The sequence below is a fragment of the Geotrypetes seraphini genome, chromosome 2, assembly GCF_902459505.1.
Source record: "Geotrypetes seraphini chromosome 2, aGeoSer1.1, whole genome shotgun sequence".
Lineage (NCBI taxonomy): Eukaryota > Metazoa > Chordata > Amphibia > Gymnophiona > Dermophiidae > Geotrypetes > Geotrypetes seraphini.
In genome coordinates, this window is record NC_047085.1 from 89,602,679 (window position 1) to 89,617,883 (window position 15,205).

The following is a 15,205-nucleotide window of genomic DNA, read 5'->3' on the forward strand; positions in this document are numbered from 1 at the left end:
GACCCTCCCCACTCACCCCCTAAAGCAGGAGCGGCAGCGCTGCCTCTTGCTGGCCGCTCCTGCTTTAGGGGGGGAGGGGGAGGGTCAGTTGGAAAGTGCTGCAGTGTCCTCCGACAACCTCCCGGCCTCCCGCTCTTACATTTACCTAATTACAGCAGCAGCTGTCGTTCCCTCTTCCACGATCCTGCCCATGATGTCAGAGGAGGGTTGGGACTGCGGCAGAGGGAACGACAGCTGTGGAGGCAGATGGCAGCCTGCAAAGATCGCTACAGTAACGGCGATCCTCTCTGCAGGCTGCTCTGCTGCTGTAATTAAGTAAAAGTAAGACCGGGAGGCCGGGGGTAACATGCAGACTTCGGGGGGGGGAGGGGGTGCAGGCCTTCAGGGGGGTGCAAGCCTTCAGAGGGGCATGCCTTCAGGGGAAGGGGGCCCTGGTGTAGAAGTACACAGAGGGAGAGAAGGGGGGATTCAAAGAGCCATGCATAAGCCGGACTGTGGGGGGGGGAAGAAATAATGGGTCTAAAAACAGAGGAGAAGGAGAGAGATAGTGGACAATGGGATTTAGGGAGGGAAGGAACAGAAAAGGAGAGAAGTTGGACACAAGGGATGGTGTGGAGAGGTGGTAGAGGATAGAGATACTGGATAGGATGGTAATTGGGAAGAAAAAGGGAGAACTTGTAGACCCTGGTGTGGTGGGGAAGGAGGGAGAGATGCTGGATGAAAGGGTAATTGAGAAAAGGAGAGATGGTGAATCTGGGGATGGTGGGGTCCATCGCTGCAGCTGAGGGGATGGAGATGAAAAAAAGGAAAGATGCCAGACCTTCCAGGGAAGGGAAAAGGAAGGGGGAGGACAGAGATGGAAGATGGATGGTTAGCACAGAGAAAGAAGAAAGAATTAGACCCTGGCAAGTGAGTTATCAGAAGACAACCAGAGCCTGTGACCAACATGATTTGAATAATGACCAGACAACTAAAGGTAGAAAAAATAATTTTATTTTCTATTTTGTGATTACAATATGTCAGATTTGAAATGTGTATCCTGCCAGAGCTGGTGTTAGATCGGGAACGTGAGCTAGGATTTAACAGAGAGAGGAAAAGTCTTTTTTGTTTGTTTATTTTGTTTACACCACAGTCCCCAGTGTGGGTAGGAGAGGGCAAAGGGCGTGAGGAGGCTATAAAAGGGATGCAGGGGCTATAAAATAAACTTACCAGGATGTTTGGAAAAAAAAAAAAAAAACACCCAATTGGGCAGGAAAATTGAATCAAAAAATCGATTCAATAGACTAAATCAAATCGAAATTTTTTTTCCTGAATCGGGCAGCACTAGTAGATGCTGATCGATTTTCAGAGGATTCTGTTCATGAGTAGCTAGCTAAACTAAAGTTGGGCAAAGCAAGGAGGAGCCGGTCCTTCGCCTAAAAGCTGGATTCTGTAACCGGTGTCTGTCAAAAACAACACCGGTTACAGAATCCCCCCCACACACGATCCGGCCAGGAAGGAGCCTAAGCCTTCCTGACCTGGCGATCTCCAACCGCTCTCCCCCACACACGATCCGGCCAGGAGGGAGCCCAGGCCCTCGACACAACCCCCCCCACGACCGCCACCCCAAACCCCGATCACCCCCCGCCAACCCGTGACCCCCCACGACCCCCGCCACCCCCCTCCCCGTACCTTAAAAAATTGTTGGGCGGACGGACGGGTGCCAAGCCATTTCTGGAATGGCTGGCCTTAGGGCCTGATTGGCCCAGGCGGCTCAAATCCCGCCCACAGGTAGGGCTTGAGGCGCCTGGGCCAACCAGAAGTGTCACGGTTCGGAGGGGAGGTGGGTGATCCCCATCGCGGCAGGATAGATGAGCCATCTCTCCTGCAGCAAACTCTTATTGCAGTAGGGGGTAGGCAGGTTGCTCGGGCCGCTAAGCTGCAACGATTAGCTCAGTGGCCCCTTTTCGGCATTTATACCTGTTTTAACTTGGTCTTAGTCAAAACGTATAAGTGCCAACTAGGCAACCTGCCTAAAGTTTTGGTTGCTGTACGCCTAGGTGTAGGTCGGCCCACCTCCCGCCCACCGCCTGCTCTTTCCCCTCCTCTAAAAACGCCTCTTTTTGCTCTATGCGTTTAGAGGCAGGGGATTGGCCTAAGCTGGTTTTAGATACGTCTAAAACCAGCTTTGATTATGGGTATTTGGACGATCAGGCCACTTTTTAGAAGTTGTTTTTTTTTTATTATGAGTCCCATATGTACAAAAATGAGACATATAAGATTAAAGAATGATTGGTAAATAAATATAGTGTTACCTCGGTTTACGAGTGCACCGGTTTGCGAGGCCTTAGAAAATAATAAATCCTCAGCTTTCATCAAGTTGAGCTGCAATTTTTTATCCTTTAACCATTGAGAGATTATGGACAATTTCCAATTAAGTGCTGAAAGTTCATGAGAATGGCAAGAATTGAAAGTTGCCAGAAACCTGTGTGTTGTTGAAATAAATGAGAAGAATTAATTTGCATTAATGGAGGTAATGGAGCTATGAAAATATTAAACCAGGTAGGTACTAGTAGGGAGCCTTGTGGTACCTCACAAAAGAAAGAAAATGTGTTTGAAGTAGTATCATGCCAGGAAATCCTATATGTCCTAACTGAAAGGACTGGAACCATTGCCATGCTATTGCAGTTATTCCTACTCTTATCTCTTGTAGTCTATTTAATCTGATAACAATTGTCCACCAAATAGAATGCAGCAGATAAATCCAAGGATATGAGAATCACAATTTTTTCTTGATATAACACTGCTTGACTATGTTGTGATAATCTTAATGAAAGTATTACATTAATTTTATATATTTATATATATTTTTTCATTATATCTCTATTAGGTCTCACCAACACATATTCGACCTGTGAAGATTGGAGAGCAAAGACAGCCAACGCACACCGTCCTGTCATCTCCACCCAGAACTGGATTAGGGATGAGGTATACTGGGAAAGCTATGTGGCAGACAGTATAATAACATATACATGGCAGAAGCAGATTTATATTTCAGCTAAAGCAATTTTGGTTTGGTCAGATACTGTGGTGCTCATTTTCAAAGCAGATGGACATCTTAAAATGCCTTAAAAAAAAAGGCTTGCTAAAAACATCCAAATAGCAGTTCATCCAAATAGCAAAACGCATCTGAGGTAGGGCTTCCCTCAGATGCAAAACATGTCAGAGGGAAGGCTTCTGGGTTAGCCATCAGCAGCATGTAGGAAGGAATGCTGCCGGCATGCCTGAAGAGAGCAAGTGTGGCTGGACCCAGAGGAAGTTAGTACACCCATGGAAGCCCCGAAATAACCACTCCCATCCCTGTGGAATCCCTGTGAGTCTGGAGGGGATCCTCACAGACTCTGAGGGATTCCCGTTGCCCCCGTTCTCATTCAGCTCTCTACTGTAGAGTTGTAGGTGATACAAATTGAGACGAGATTAATAGTTTTTTCCTGAGGCAGTGTGTCCATTTATTATTAATATTTTAGCAAGTTGATATAAAGGATGGCATCTGACTTTGGAAAGATTGAATATAAGTAGTTTCTTTTTTAAGACAATGAGTTAATTGAAACCATTTCTATAAATCATTGTTAAGGAGAATTGTCTGTAATTGAGAAAATGATAATAAAAAATTGTCTTCTGAATAAACATCATTGAGAGTTTTGATTCCTTTATCAATCCATTCTTTCCAGAGAAAAGGTTTCTTATTTATGAGTATGTGAGAATTATGCCATAATGACATATACAGTATCTGAATTTATTTATTGGGACATCCAGTATTTTATCAAACGCTAATAAACAGCAATATGTTGACTGCATAATTGGGTTAAATTTTTTTAACAATTGCACAGTTGAGCGTAAATGATTTAAAGAGATGGGTGAAGTGTAGTAGTTTTCGAAGATTAACCATGAAGATCTATATCATTTTGATCCAAAAACTAGTGTAAGCCTTGCTGCAAAATCAGGAAATAAAACATCACCTAGCTCTTTTTTCTGGTTTAATTTTTTAAGTGCAATCCTGGGTTATTTATTTTTCCAAAGAAAATATAATAAAAGTTTATCTATAGTTAAATCGAAATAAGAAGAAAAATGTACAGGAATCATGCTTAAAATATAGTTAATTTTTTATGCTACCATCATTTTAATAAAAGTCTTTCCCACCAAGAGAGATAAAGGGGGTGCCAAGAGTGTAATTAAGGGGTCCTTTTATCAAGGCACAGTTGGGGGTTTAACGCGCGGAATACCGTGCGTTAAACCACCTGCCGCGCTAGTCGCTAATGCCTCCATTGACCAGGCGTTAGTTTTTTTGCTTGCCATGGGGTTTAGCGTGTGATGAAATGTCCGACGCACTAACCCCGCTAGCGCGGCTTGATAAAAGGACCCCTAAGATTTTATACAAGTGTGAATATGTGTTCACAGGTTTGAGATATTGTGTTTTCAAGGGTTTGATATGATCAATTCCAAGATATTTTATTTTTGAAGTGTCCCAAACTAAGGGGTCCTTTTACTAAGGTGCGCTAACTGATTTAGCGTGCGCTAATGATTAGTGTGCGCTAAATCAATTAGCACGCTAAATCGGCTAGCGCGCCTTAGTAAAAGAATGGGTAAGTTGAATCATTTGACAATGTGAGAGTGAGCATAACAATTGAGAGGGAGTGTCTATGTTTTATGTTGGTTTATTTTATATCCAGCAATTACAGGATTGATTACATATAATAAGACATCATCTACATAAGCAGAAAATTTGGTAGAGAAATGTTAATAAGATATCCCTGAGTGAAATGGTGTGGTGGCCATGTTAGTCCACTTCCCAAAGTAATATAAAGAAATAAAACATAAAACAAAGGAAATAAGGTGATACCTTTTTATTGGACTAACTCAATTCATTTTATGATGAGCTTTCAAAGGTAACCCTTCTTTTTTCTGATCCAAAGAAGAAGGGTTACCTTTGAAAGCTCATCATAAAATGCATTGAGTTAGTCCAATAAAAAAGGTATCACCTTATTTCCTTTGTTCTTTTATTTATTTCTTTATATTACCTAAGATATCCCTGAAATTTGTGTATTTGATCTAATAGCTACTAGTAATGGTGCTGTTCATGGCCAGATCTAAGGGGCCTTTGATACTGTTAATCACAGCTTACTCCTTAATATGCTGTCCTCACTTGGATTCCACAAATCTGTTCTCTCCTGGTTTACCTCCTACCTCTTCCATTACACCTTTTAGTGTATATGTTGGTGGGTCATCTTCTGCTACTACCCTGCTAGCGGTTGGCGTACCCCAAGGTTCTGTTTTATGATCTCTTCTTTTATCTCTCTATACCTCATCCCTCGGTGCCCTGATCTCCTCCCATGGTTTCCAGTATCACCTATATGCTGATGACTCCCAGCTCTACCTCTCTAAACCCGAAATTTCACCTAAAGTTCAAGAAAAAGCCTGTGCCTGTTTGGCTGACATTGCTACTCGGATGTCCTGCTGTCATCTGAAACTAAACATGTCCAAGACAAAGCTACTCCTCTTTCCTCCTAAACCCTCTGCTCTTCTCCCTCTCTGTAAATAATACTGTCATCGTTCCAGTTTCCTTTGCTCGCAACCTTGGAGCTTCTTCAATTCCAACCTCTCATTTTCTATGCACATCCAACAAACTGCTAAAGCCTGTTGCTTCTATCTCTACAACATCACAAAAATTCAGCCCTTCCTCTGAGCATACTACCCAGACCCTTGTCCACACTCTCGTAACCTCAAGCTAAATTACTGCAATCTACTTCTAACTGGTCGCAGGCAGTGCCGCTTCTCTCCCCTGCAATCGATGCAAAACTCTGCTGCATGACTCATCTTCTACCAACCTCGCTACACTAATATCACCCATCTCCTTAAATCACTTCATTGGCTCCTTATCCGCCTTCGCATACAGTTCAAGGTCCTATTTCTCCTATTGTGTTTATTCTGTTGTCCCTCAATATCTCTCCTCTCTTCTCTCTCGTTATATACCTCCCAGAGAACTCTTACTCAGATAAGCTGCTCTTGGCTGTACCCTTCTCCTCCACTGCCAATTCCAGACTTTGTTCCTTTCATCTAGCTGCCCCCTGTGCCTGGAATAAATTACCTGAGTTTGTCCACCAAGCCCCTTCCCTTGTTTAAAAGCAGACTGAAAACCCTACTCCCCACTGCCCACTAACCTAGCCAGTAAATTAACTGTTCCCCTTAACTGTATCCATGACATCCAATTTGTATGTCTTGTCTGTTTAGATCATAAGCTCTTTCAAGCAGGGACTGTCTGTACAGCACTGCGTACGTCTGGTAGCGCTATAGAAATAATTAATAGTAGTAGTAATAGTAGTAGTAGTAGTGATAGAGGGCATCCCTGACAAGTACTTCTTTGTACATGGATGGGTTGAGATAGTTATTGGCCAATATTTTTGCTACTGGGTTGGTCTGTCCCAGTATGGCAATTCTTATGTTCTTATCTCTTCCTTTTACCTACTAGTCATTCTCCCTATGCACCCAAGCAGCCTTCTAGCTTTTGCTATTGCCTTTTCAACATGTTTGGCTACCTTGAGATCATCACAATGATCACATCCAAATCCTGCTCCTCTTTCATACACAAAAGTTCCTGGCCCCCTAATATTTACCATTCCCTTGGGTTTTTGCAGCCCAAATGTATGACCCTGCATTATTATATCATTAAATCTTATCTGCTAAATTCTGGACCATTCTTTAAGTTTTGCTAGGTCCTTCCTCATGTTACCTACACCATAAGGGGATCATCTGCAAAGAGGTAAACTTACCAGACAGCCCTTCAGCAATGCATCCTAGACATAGGCACCACTCCATTAGGCCAGCTTTTCACTCACCTAATTTGGCGGTGCCTATGTCTGACGCCTAACTCAACCACACTTATTCTCCGCGCCTAAACATGCCTACTTTATGAGATTGGCGTCATTAGGCATCTTAGATGTGGGAGGGTGCCTCCACTTAGGCATTACTAGGCGCCCTAAGAGTTTGGCACCAAATTCTTAAATTGTTTACTTAATGTTTTTTCTGATTGGCTGAAAACTGGCATGGTCAATTGCCATGCCTATTAATTCAGTTCAAAAAATAGAAGGTAGGCGTGGATCCCAAATTTAGGCATCACTAGATGGTCACAATCAAGGCACATAGCAGCGCCTAATGTAGGCACCGCTCATAGATTATGGCCCGAAATGTCTCCATAGTAAAGTATTTACTTCTTTAAAATATGCCAAGTTGCATAAAGAAGCTGCCTTGTGGGAAAAGAAGTTGTGTTGATATTCAAAGCAAGTTAACCGGCTAGGAACAGCCACCAACATCTTAACTTGCTTGAATGTGACTATCTAATCATTTTCCGTGATACTTAAACTGTTAGTGCTGCTGAAAATGACCAGTTAGAACTGGAGTGGAAGACAGCTATGTTCGGAGTTTTTCGGGGATAGAGTCTAGTCAGGTCCCAATATTAACTAGCCATGTTTAGCCCATAAATAGGACTGCATAAATAACTGCTATGTGCTAACCCAAGGCCAGTTAAGTCTGAATATTGACTTACCGGTAACCAGGCATGTGCTAGCTGGCTTTTAAAAAAATCAGAAATTCAGTGCCAAAGCCTGCACAGGTCCCAGCATTGAATTTCTGGTTTTACCTTCTGCAGCAGACAAAAAAAAAAAAAACTCTGTCTGCCAATGGCTGAATATTGGGGGGACTTGCATTCACCCTAATCTTACTGTAAAGTAGAGAATGACATGGGGACCGTTTACCACGGTAAACCGTGGTCGCCGCAGTAAATCCACAGTAATGGGGGACATTTGCAACTGGTGTACCGCAGGAATGGCGACAAGTCCTTTCACCGCCCCATGGAAGCGGTGAAAAGTCTTGCTCCTGTGGTTAAAAAAAAAATTGTGCCCGTGTCAGACTCAGCATCTCCTCCCCAGTTCCTCTTGCGCCTATTTTGCCTTTAGGAGCCAACCATGCCATGCCACGATGAAGACAGAAGGAACTCAAAACCAAAACCTGAAACCAATGTGATTTGAAGAATAAAATTACCAGACAACAAAAGGTAGAAAAAATAAATTTATTTTATATTTTGTGATTAGAATATTTCAGATTTGAAATATGTATCCTTCTAGAGCTGGTATTAGACATAACTGTGGACCGCAAAGCCCAGGCTGTGCTTCTTTAGCTTCCTGCTGGCTTTGGGCTCTCTCTCTGACCAAGGGGTAGTTGCCCTAGTCGCACCCCCTAACACTATTCCTGCCATGTGTGACTGAAGTATTCTGTTAGCTTGATTTTTCTATATAGCAGCATTCTGTAGTAATTTGGTTTGTTCCATTTTCACAATAGTGGAGGGGATATTTGTGAAAGGGAGGCGAGACAGGGGTTTTGTTGATCCTTGCTCGGTATTATTTGTGTTTATAAAATGACAATTATACAGAATAGACTCTTTTTATACTTTAATAAAATAAATTCAGTATAAAATCATAACTATTTGACGCTTGTGCGGATGGGATCTGACAGTTTGCAGGGCGGGGACGGGGTCCGAGCTTGCGAGGATGGGACGGGGACGGGAACTGAGCTCACGGGGACGAGCGGGAACGATAATTTTTTTTCCCCATGTCATTCTCTACTGTAAAGCACCAGTGATATGAAGTAACTTTGCTGCTGCAATCCACTTTAGACCTCGCCATATTTCCAGGGATAGGGTAGGAGATCTTGTGTTAGACAGTATTATTGAGGAGATTAATAAGCTGTGGTAAAACATGGCATTTTATACAGCTTAGTTTACCATGGAAGTCACTAACTTGCAGTAATGCAATACTGCAGGTTAGTGACTCCTGTGGTAAATGAATTAACACTGCATTATTTAGCTCCTTGGAAGTGTTTCTGACAGGGACCAAAACGTTAAAAGAAAAATAATGCTGCCTTTCCCTCTCCCAATGAAGACCCCTACACTCCACTAAAGGACTCCTCCCAAAGACTGTCATCCTCCATATGCCCCACAAGACCCTGCCAAAAACTCCTACCCTCAATAGCCCCCCTGACTCTACCCACCCACATAGGCTCCCTCCCAGGCCTACCTTCATGAATTCCTCCTTGGTAGTCTAGGGGATAGGAGCAATACCCAGTTGCAAAATACTTGTATATAGCAACTTAAACCTTAATGGTAGTACTTTGAGACTACCACTAGGAGTCTCTGGTGCCATTTTAAACCTAGTGCCAACAAGGACAGAAGTGAATCAGGATGGATCCTGCCCCATACTTCCTAGACTACCAGGGAGTCATAGAGATACACCTAGAGAGGGCCCACAAGTGGGAGGTGGCATATGAAGATCATTGGAAAGATCCAGTGGTGGCTATAAGGGAGGTGACAGTCTTTGGAGGAGGGTAGCAGGGTGTGGGGATCTTTGGGGGGAAGGAGAGGGAGAGAACTATTTTCTTTCACATCTCTGGCCCCTCTAACAGGCACCAAGGATCAGGCTAGAAAAAATAGCAAGTCCTACAAAGCTTATCTCAAGCTGCATTATTTGTTTTGCTTACTAAAGAGGTGCTTTGCATCTTAAACTAATGTGTGTTGTGATAACAAATGATTTTTCCCATTTAACACTCATTTACACAGTTTAGTAACTACCCTCCTAAATGTAGTATATGAGCACATTTGGAAACCCTGAGAAGAATGATTTAGTTAGTCTTCTCAGTTAACAGTCTCATCCTTGGGCACACGCTTGCTCTCCAATGACCAAAGAAAGTATTCTAAATCATTTTCATTGAGAGATGCATGCAGTAGAAGGAATGCATTTTCCATTCTGATCTGACTTCTCTCTCTTCCTCTGTCAGGAAGCCTCGTGGGGAAGCCAAGAAGTGTCGGAAGGTATATGGAATGGAGAACAGAGATATGTGGTGCACTGCCTGCCGCTGGAAGAAGGCCTGCCAGAGGTTCATTGACTGAGGACTCAAAATGCATCAGGCTCTGGGGCTATACATACCATAACCAAACTGTATCTGCATATGTACAGTTTTCTCCCAGTTCTGTGCTTTCTATCTCAAAATTTGAATCACTTTGTATTAGAAATCAAGCATTTGTAGCCAAGGACAAACACTTAAAAAACAAAACTGTGTTGAACAGACAAGCAAAAAAGATGGGTCTTTCTTACCAAGGACTGAACCCAGAGCAGCTGAACTTTTATATTTATATATATACATATACTTCCAGGATCTCCAAGAGTAATCAAATCTCTTAGACAATTTTTTAACCACGCTAATGTCTGTACTGTGAACTTCTGTAGCAAATGAACCAAGGAACATCTCTTTTACTGGAATGAAGATCATTTTATAAGCTTTCCGACTAACAAGTCTTTCAATAGTTGATTGATGCTTTTTAACATTGAATAAGCTACAATTTATTCAATAACTGCTGTACAAAATTTGAAGCCTTCAATGTACAGTAATGGTCTTTTTGTGAATTTTTGTTTTTTTATGCATTGACATTTTATGATAATTCACTTTTTGAGGATTGCACATTCTGTTGTACTGAAAGGAAATGTGGAATTGCTAGCCTGAAAGCAAATTTATAAGAAAGAAACATGATGGATATCACCAGCAGACATCAATAGCCATAGGGAATAAGTTTGGATGGTGTGGTAACAGTGCTGGAGGCATACAGAAATCCCATTTGGGTTTTAAAAGCATTTTCATTCAATTTATCCTTTTTCTCAGTGAGAAATTTACTGAAGAGATTAAAGAACTTCCATGATATGATTGTAGAATTTCCCTCCCCCCATGGCCTGGGCAATGCCAGAGGTTTGAATTTTGTGTAATACATATTCTATGAGAACAAGCAGGCATAATATTCTCACTTGGGTGACATCCATACAACCAAGCAGGAACACTGCTAGGTCACTGTCACTTTAAATTTTTAGGCAGTACCCATACCGTGCATGTATCTGGATTTTAGTGATGTTTTATAGAAAAAGTGACAAATTTTGGCGGTCTGTTGGCTATGAGAAAAGAAGGGGAAAGATGAGTCAAAGATGATCCCGAGGTTGCAAGCCGATGAGACAGGAAGGATGAGAGTGTTATCTACTGAAATAGAGAACAAAGCAAGGGGAGAGGCAGGTTTAGGAGGAAAAATAAGGAGTTCAGTCTTGGTCATGTTTAATTTTAGATGGCGGTGAGACAAATAGGTTAGCAATGTCAGACAAGCAGACTGAGAATTGGGTCTGGATTCCCATAGAAATTTTGGGCATGGAGAGGTAGATTTGTGAGTGATCAGCATAGAGATGTACTGGAAGCCATGGGAGGAGATTAGAGCACCAAGAGAGAAAGTGTAGATGGAGGAAAAAAGAGGTCCTAGCAGAGGGCTGACAAATCTCATTCACTTGTGTCAAACAATTTCCATCCTCAAGTTCACTTCCTTGCTCAGTCACATTGCAATGACAGCTCATGTGACCCCATTTGCATGTCTTCACTTCGGAATTCCTCTGTGGACCTTATCAACACAATGGTCTCAAGTTACAGGATCCATCTCTGCCCCAGTTAAAGTCACCCAGATCTACAGCACTCTCTCCAATGGTAGATGGTAGCAGAAAATCTTACCTGAGATCTCCCTTTCCAGCCACCTTCCCACCACAAACTACTAACAATGGATGCTTTGATGATGGTCTAGGGACCTCATCTAGATGGTTTTTACACTTGGGGAGTGCAGTTTCACCATGAACAGACTCTGCATATCAGCCTTTTGGAGCTTCAAGCAGTCAGGAATGCTCTTAAAACATCCCAGGACTGCCTTCTTTAACAGGTAATACTTGTTCATATGGACAACCAGATAGACATGTTCTGTTTGGACAAACAAAGAGGTAAAGGAAAGTATCCCCTTTGTAAAGAGGCAATCAAGATTTCAAATTGGACCTCTTCTCATGGGATACTTCTCAGAGCGGTATATATGGTGGAGAAGCAGAATGTATTGGCAGACAAATTGATCAGACTTCTTCAGCTTCATGAATGGTCTCTCAGCACAACAGATTTGCATCCAATTTTCTCACGATGGGCGAATGCCAGACATAGATCTCTTTGCTTCCCTTCAGAATAACAAACTTCCTGATTCTTTGTCCCCAGTTGCATAGCGTAGGATGCCTTTTGACTTCTTTGGAGGGACAAGTTCCTCTACACATTTCCTTCAGTCTCTCTCATAGGGAAAGCTCTATTCAAACTTCACCATGATTGGGGCACCATGATCCTCATAGTACCCCTTTGGCCACAGCAGGTTTTGATTCCACAGCTCCTAGAGTTCTTGATCAAGAAACCGTGGAAATTGCAACCATTTCCAACATTGCTAAGTCAGAAAGAACATAGGAACATAAGAATAGCTTTACTGAGTTAGACCAATGGTCCATCAAGCCCAGTGGCACGTTCTCATGGTGGCCAATCCAGGTCACTAGTACCTGGTCAAAAACCAAAGAGTAGCAACATTCCATGCTACCGATCCAGGGCAAACACCAACTCATTAGCACTAACAGCATGGTTTCTTTCACCAAACAGGTAAATGCTTTCTGTCTCTCAGCTGCAGTATCTGCTGTCATTGAAGCGTCTAGGAAACTTTCTACTCAGTGCTCTTATCGCTTCAAGTGGATACACTTTTCTTCCTGGTGTGCATTGCATTTTCTGGAACCTGTCACATGTCCACTTCCATCCATCCTTGACTACCTTCTCTAAAGATACTCCCTTTTCTAATTCTGGTCTTAAAACCAATTAGGTAAGAGTTCATCTCAGTACTATCATTGAATTTCGCTCCCACCTCAACAGGAAGCCTTTTTCTATGCATCCCGTTTCATGAAAGACCTCTTCCAGACAAAACCACCTATTTAGCCTCCTCCCATTGCTTGAGATTTTAATGTGATTCTCTCCACTCTTATGAAATCTCCCTTTGAGCCACTGATATCTTGCTTTCTCAAGCTATTGACTTGAAAAGTTATTTTCCTCATAGCTCTCACATCTGCATGCTGTGTGAGTGAATTTCAAGTTCTTCAAGCAGATCCTCCCTACACAAGGTTCTATCATGACAGGGTGGGCCTTCAAACACATCCAAAATTCCTCCCTAAAGTGGTTTCAGAATTTCACCTCAATCAGTCTTGCCTGTATTTGTTCCAAAACCACATTCCCATCCAAGCAAAGCAGCCCTTCACACCTTTGACTGTAAACATTCTCTGGCATACTACCTGATCCAGACTTAGCCACATTGAATGTCCTTCCAGCTCTTTGTCACCTTTGATCCTAATCGGCTAGGAGTTGCTGTTTCCCATTCAGACTGGGCTGATGCTGCAAGGCCATGTAACAGCCCACAATGTATGGGCTATGGCTGCTTTGGTAGCTCATTTTCGCTCCGTATCTAATGAGAAATCTGCAAAGCAGCTACTTGGTCTTCAATTCATATGTTTACTTCTCACTACTGTTTAGAACACAGCTCCAGAAGAGACAGTCAGTTTGGGCAACCAGGTCTGCAGCATCTGTTCTCTACTTAAACCCAACTTTCCCTCCAACCTTGTAGGGTTTTACCAGGCTTCTGTATATTCATTGATAAACATCTTCCAAAGACATGATCCTGGCAGGTTGGGAGTCCCATATGTGAGAATATTATGCTTGCTTGTACTTGGCGAAAGCAGAGATACCTGTAGCAGGTGTTCTTCGAGGACAGCAGGCAGATATTCTCACAACCCGTCCACCTCCCCTAGTTGACTTCTTGGTTCTGCTACTGAACTGATGGTCTCACAAGCTGACGCTGGATGGGAAGGCACCAGCACGCATGCAGTATGAACACTGCCTAAAAATTTAAAGTGACAGTGCACATGGCAATGTCAGTATTGGGTTCCATGAATGGCATCACCCACGTGAGAATATATGCCTGCTGTCCTCAGAAAACACCTGCTACGGATAAGTATCTTTGCTTTCAGTGATGTGACATAAATCAGTGGTCAACGTTATCTTTTTCTATGTGCAGCTTCTCACCAGGTTAACGGCCTATTCATCATTTCTGTTACTCTGCTAAGTTTCTACAGAGGTACATATAATATGAACTGGAAATCAAGAAATACTTTCTGCAACATAAGCCCCAAGAGCTTATCCATGTAAGAGAGCAGTACTTTGTACATAATGAATGTTGTTCTTCTATAAGAGTTCCTAATTAGGAAACAAATGAACTGATTTGCTAATAGAAAGCACTTTGATAAGTTTCCATGCTTTATACTATTTTACCCTCAGGCCATTTTAAAATTATATACCTGTAGAAATACATTTTTTTTCCCCAAAAATCAACATAAGAATGCAACAGGGAGTCCTAAACAATTCTTTGTAAACTTTGCTGTCAATAAAGGAACATTAATTTCAATGGAGGTAAAGAGGAGTGGTGCCCACCACTAAAGTAGCATGTGTAACAGAAGCATAAGGTCATACATAGTGATGAAATGTGAATGGTTTTGCAAAGAGCAAACTTCATCACATAGGGAGAATAGTGAGGCTTTACTAACACCCCCCCCTCCCCCATTTTACTAAACCGTGATAGCTGTTATTAGCGCAGGAAGCCGCGTTGAATGCTCCGCGCTGCTCCAGACGCTCATAGAATTCCTATGAGCATCAGGAGCAGCGCAGAGTATTCAGCGTGGCTCCCTGTGCTAATAACCGCTATCACAGTTTAGTAAAAGGGGGGGTAAGTGTGGACAAATGGCACATTAGAACTAATTCTTATGGAGCAAGAAGTTTTAATGAAGGCCTTTATCAACAGTCATATGGCGATCTTAAATGCATCATCGAGGCTGGTAAATTCATTATACAACACTTTATAGAATAACTACCCATGAGTAACTTCTGTGCTGCATTTTTTTTTTAATTTGGATATTTTTTTAAACTTTAAGGATAGAAGGATAAGTTGCATAGTGCTATACTTGATTCAAGAAGAAGGAGCACTTTTTAAGCATACAAATATCATAAAATAGCTCCCCCTCAGCCCAAAATATGTTAAAGAAGATCCAATTGATTAAAGCTGGCTCTGGTAAGAGCAGGGATGTCGGTGTGACATTATCCTTTCTTATTCTGTATAATGTTACTTTACGCATGGTTTTGCTGGATCAAGGAAGAACACTGAATAAGCTTTCCAAATTCAAGGTGATTTTTGCTAAAAAAGAAACACCCA

At 42.2% G+C, this 15,205-nt stretch overlaps 1 protein-coding gene across 2 annotated transcripts in view; it reads left to right on the forward strand.

Annotated features, from left to right (window-relative positions):
• Positions 1 to 14,406, forward strand: part of ZNF704 (zinc finger protein 704) — a 148,795-nt gene extending 134,389 nt beyond the window's left edge. For both annotated transcript variants that reach the window (XM_033933282.1, XM_033933283.1), the window contains 2 exons: positions 2,870 to 2,967; positions 9,862 to 14,406. In XM_033933282.1, the coding sequence (XP_033789173.1) occupies positions 2,870 to 2,967; positions 9,862 to 9,973 (210 nt within the window). In that variant the 3' untranslated portion in view covers positions 9,974 to 14,406. The remainder of the gene's footprint in view (positions 1 to 2,869; positions 2,968 to 9,861) is intronic.
• The last annotated feature ends 799 nt before the right edge of the window (positions 14,407 to 15,205 follow it).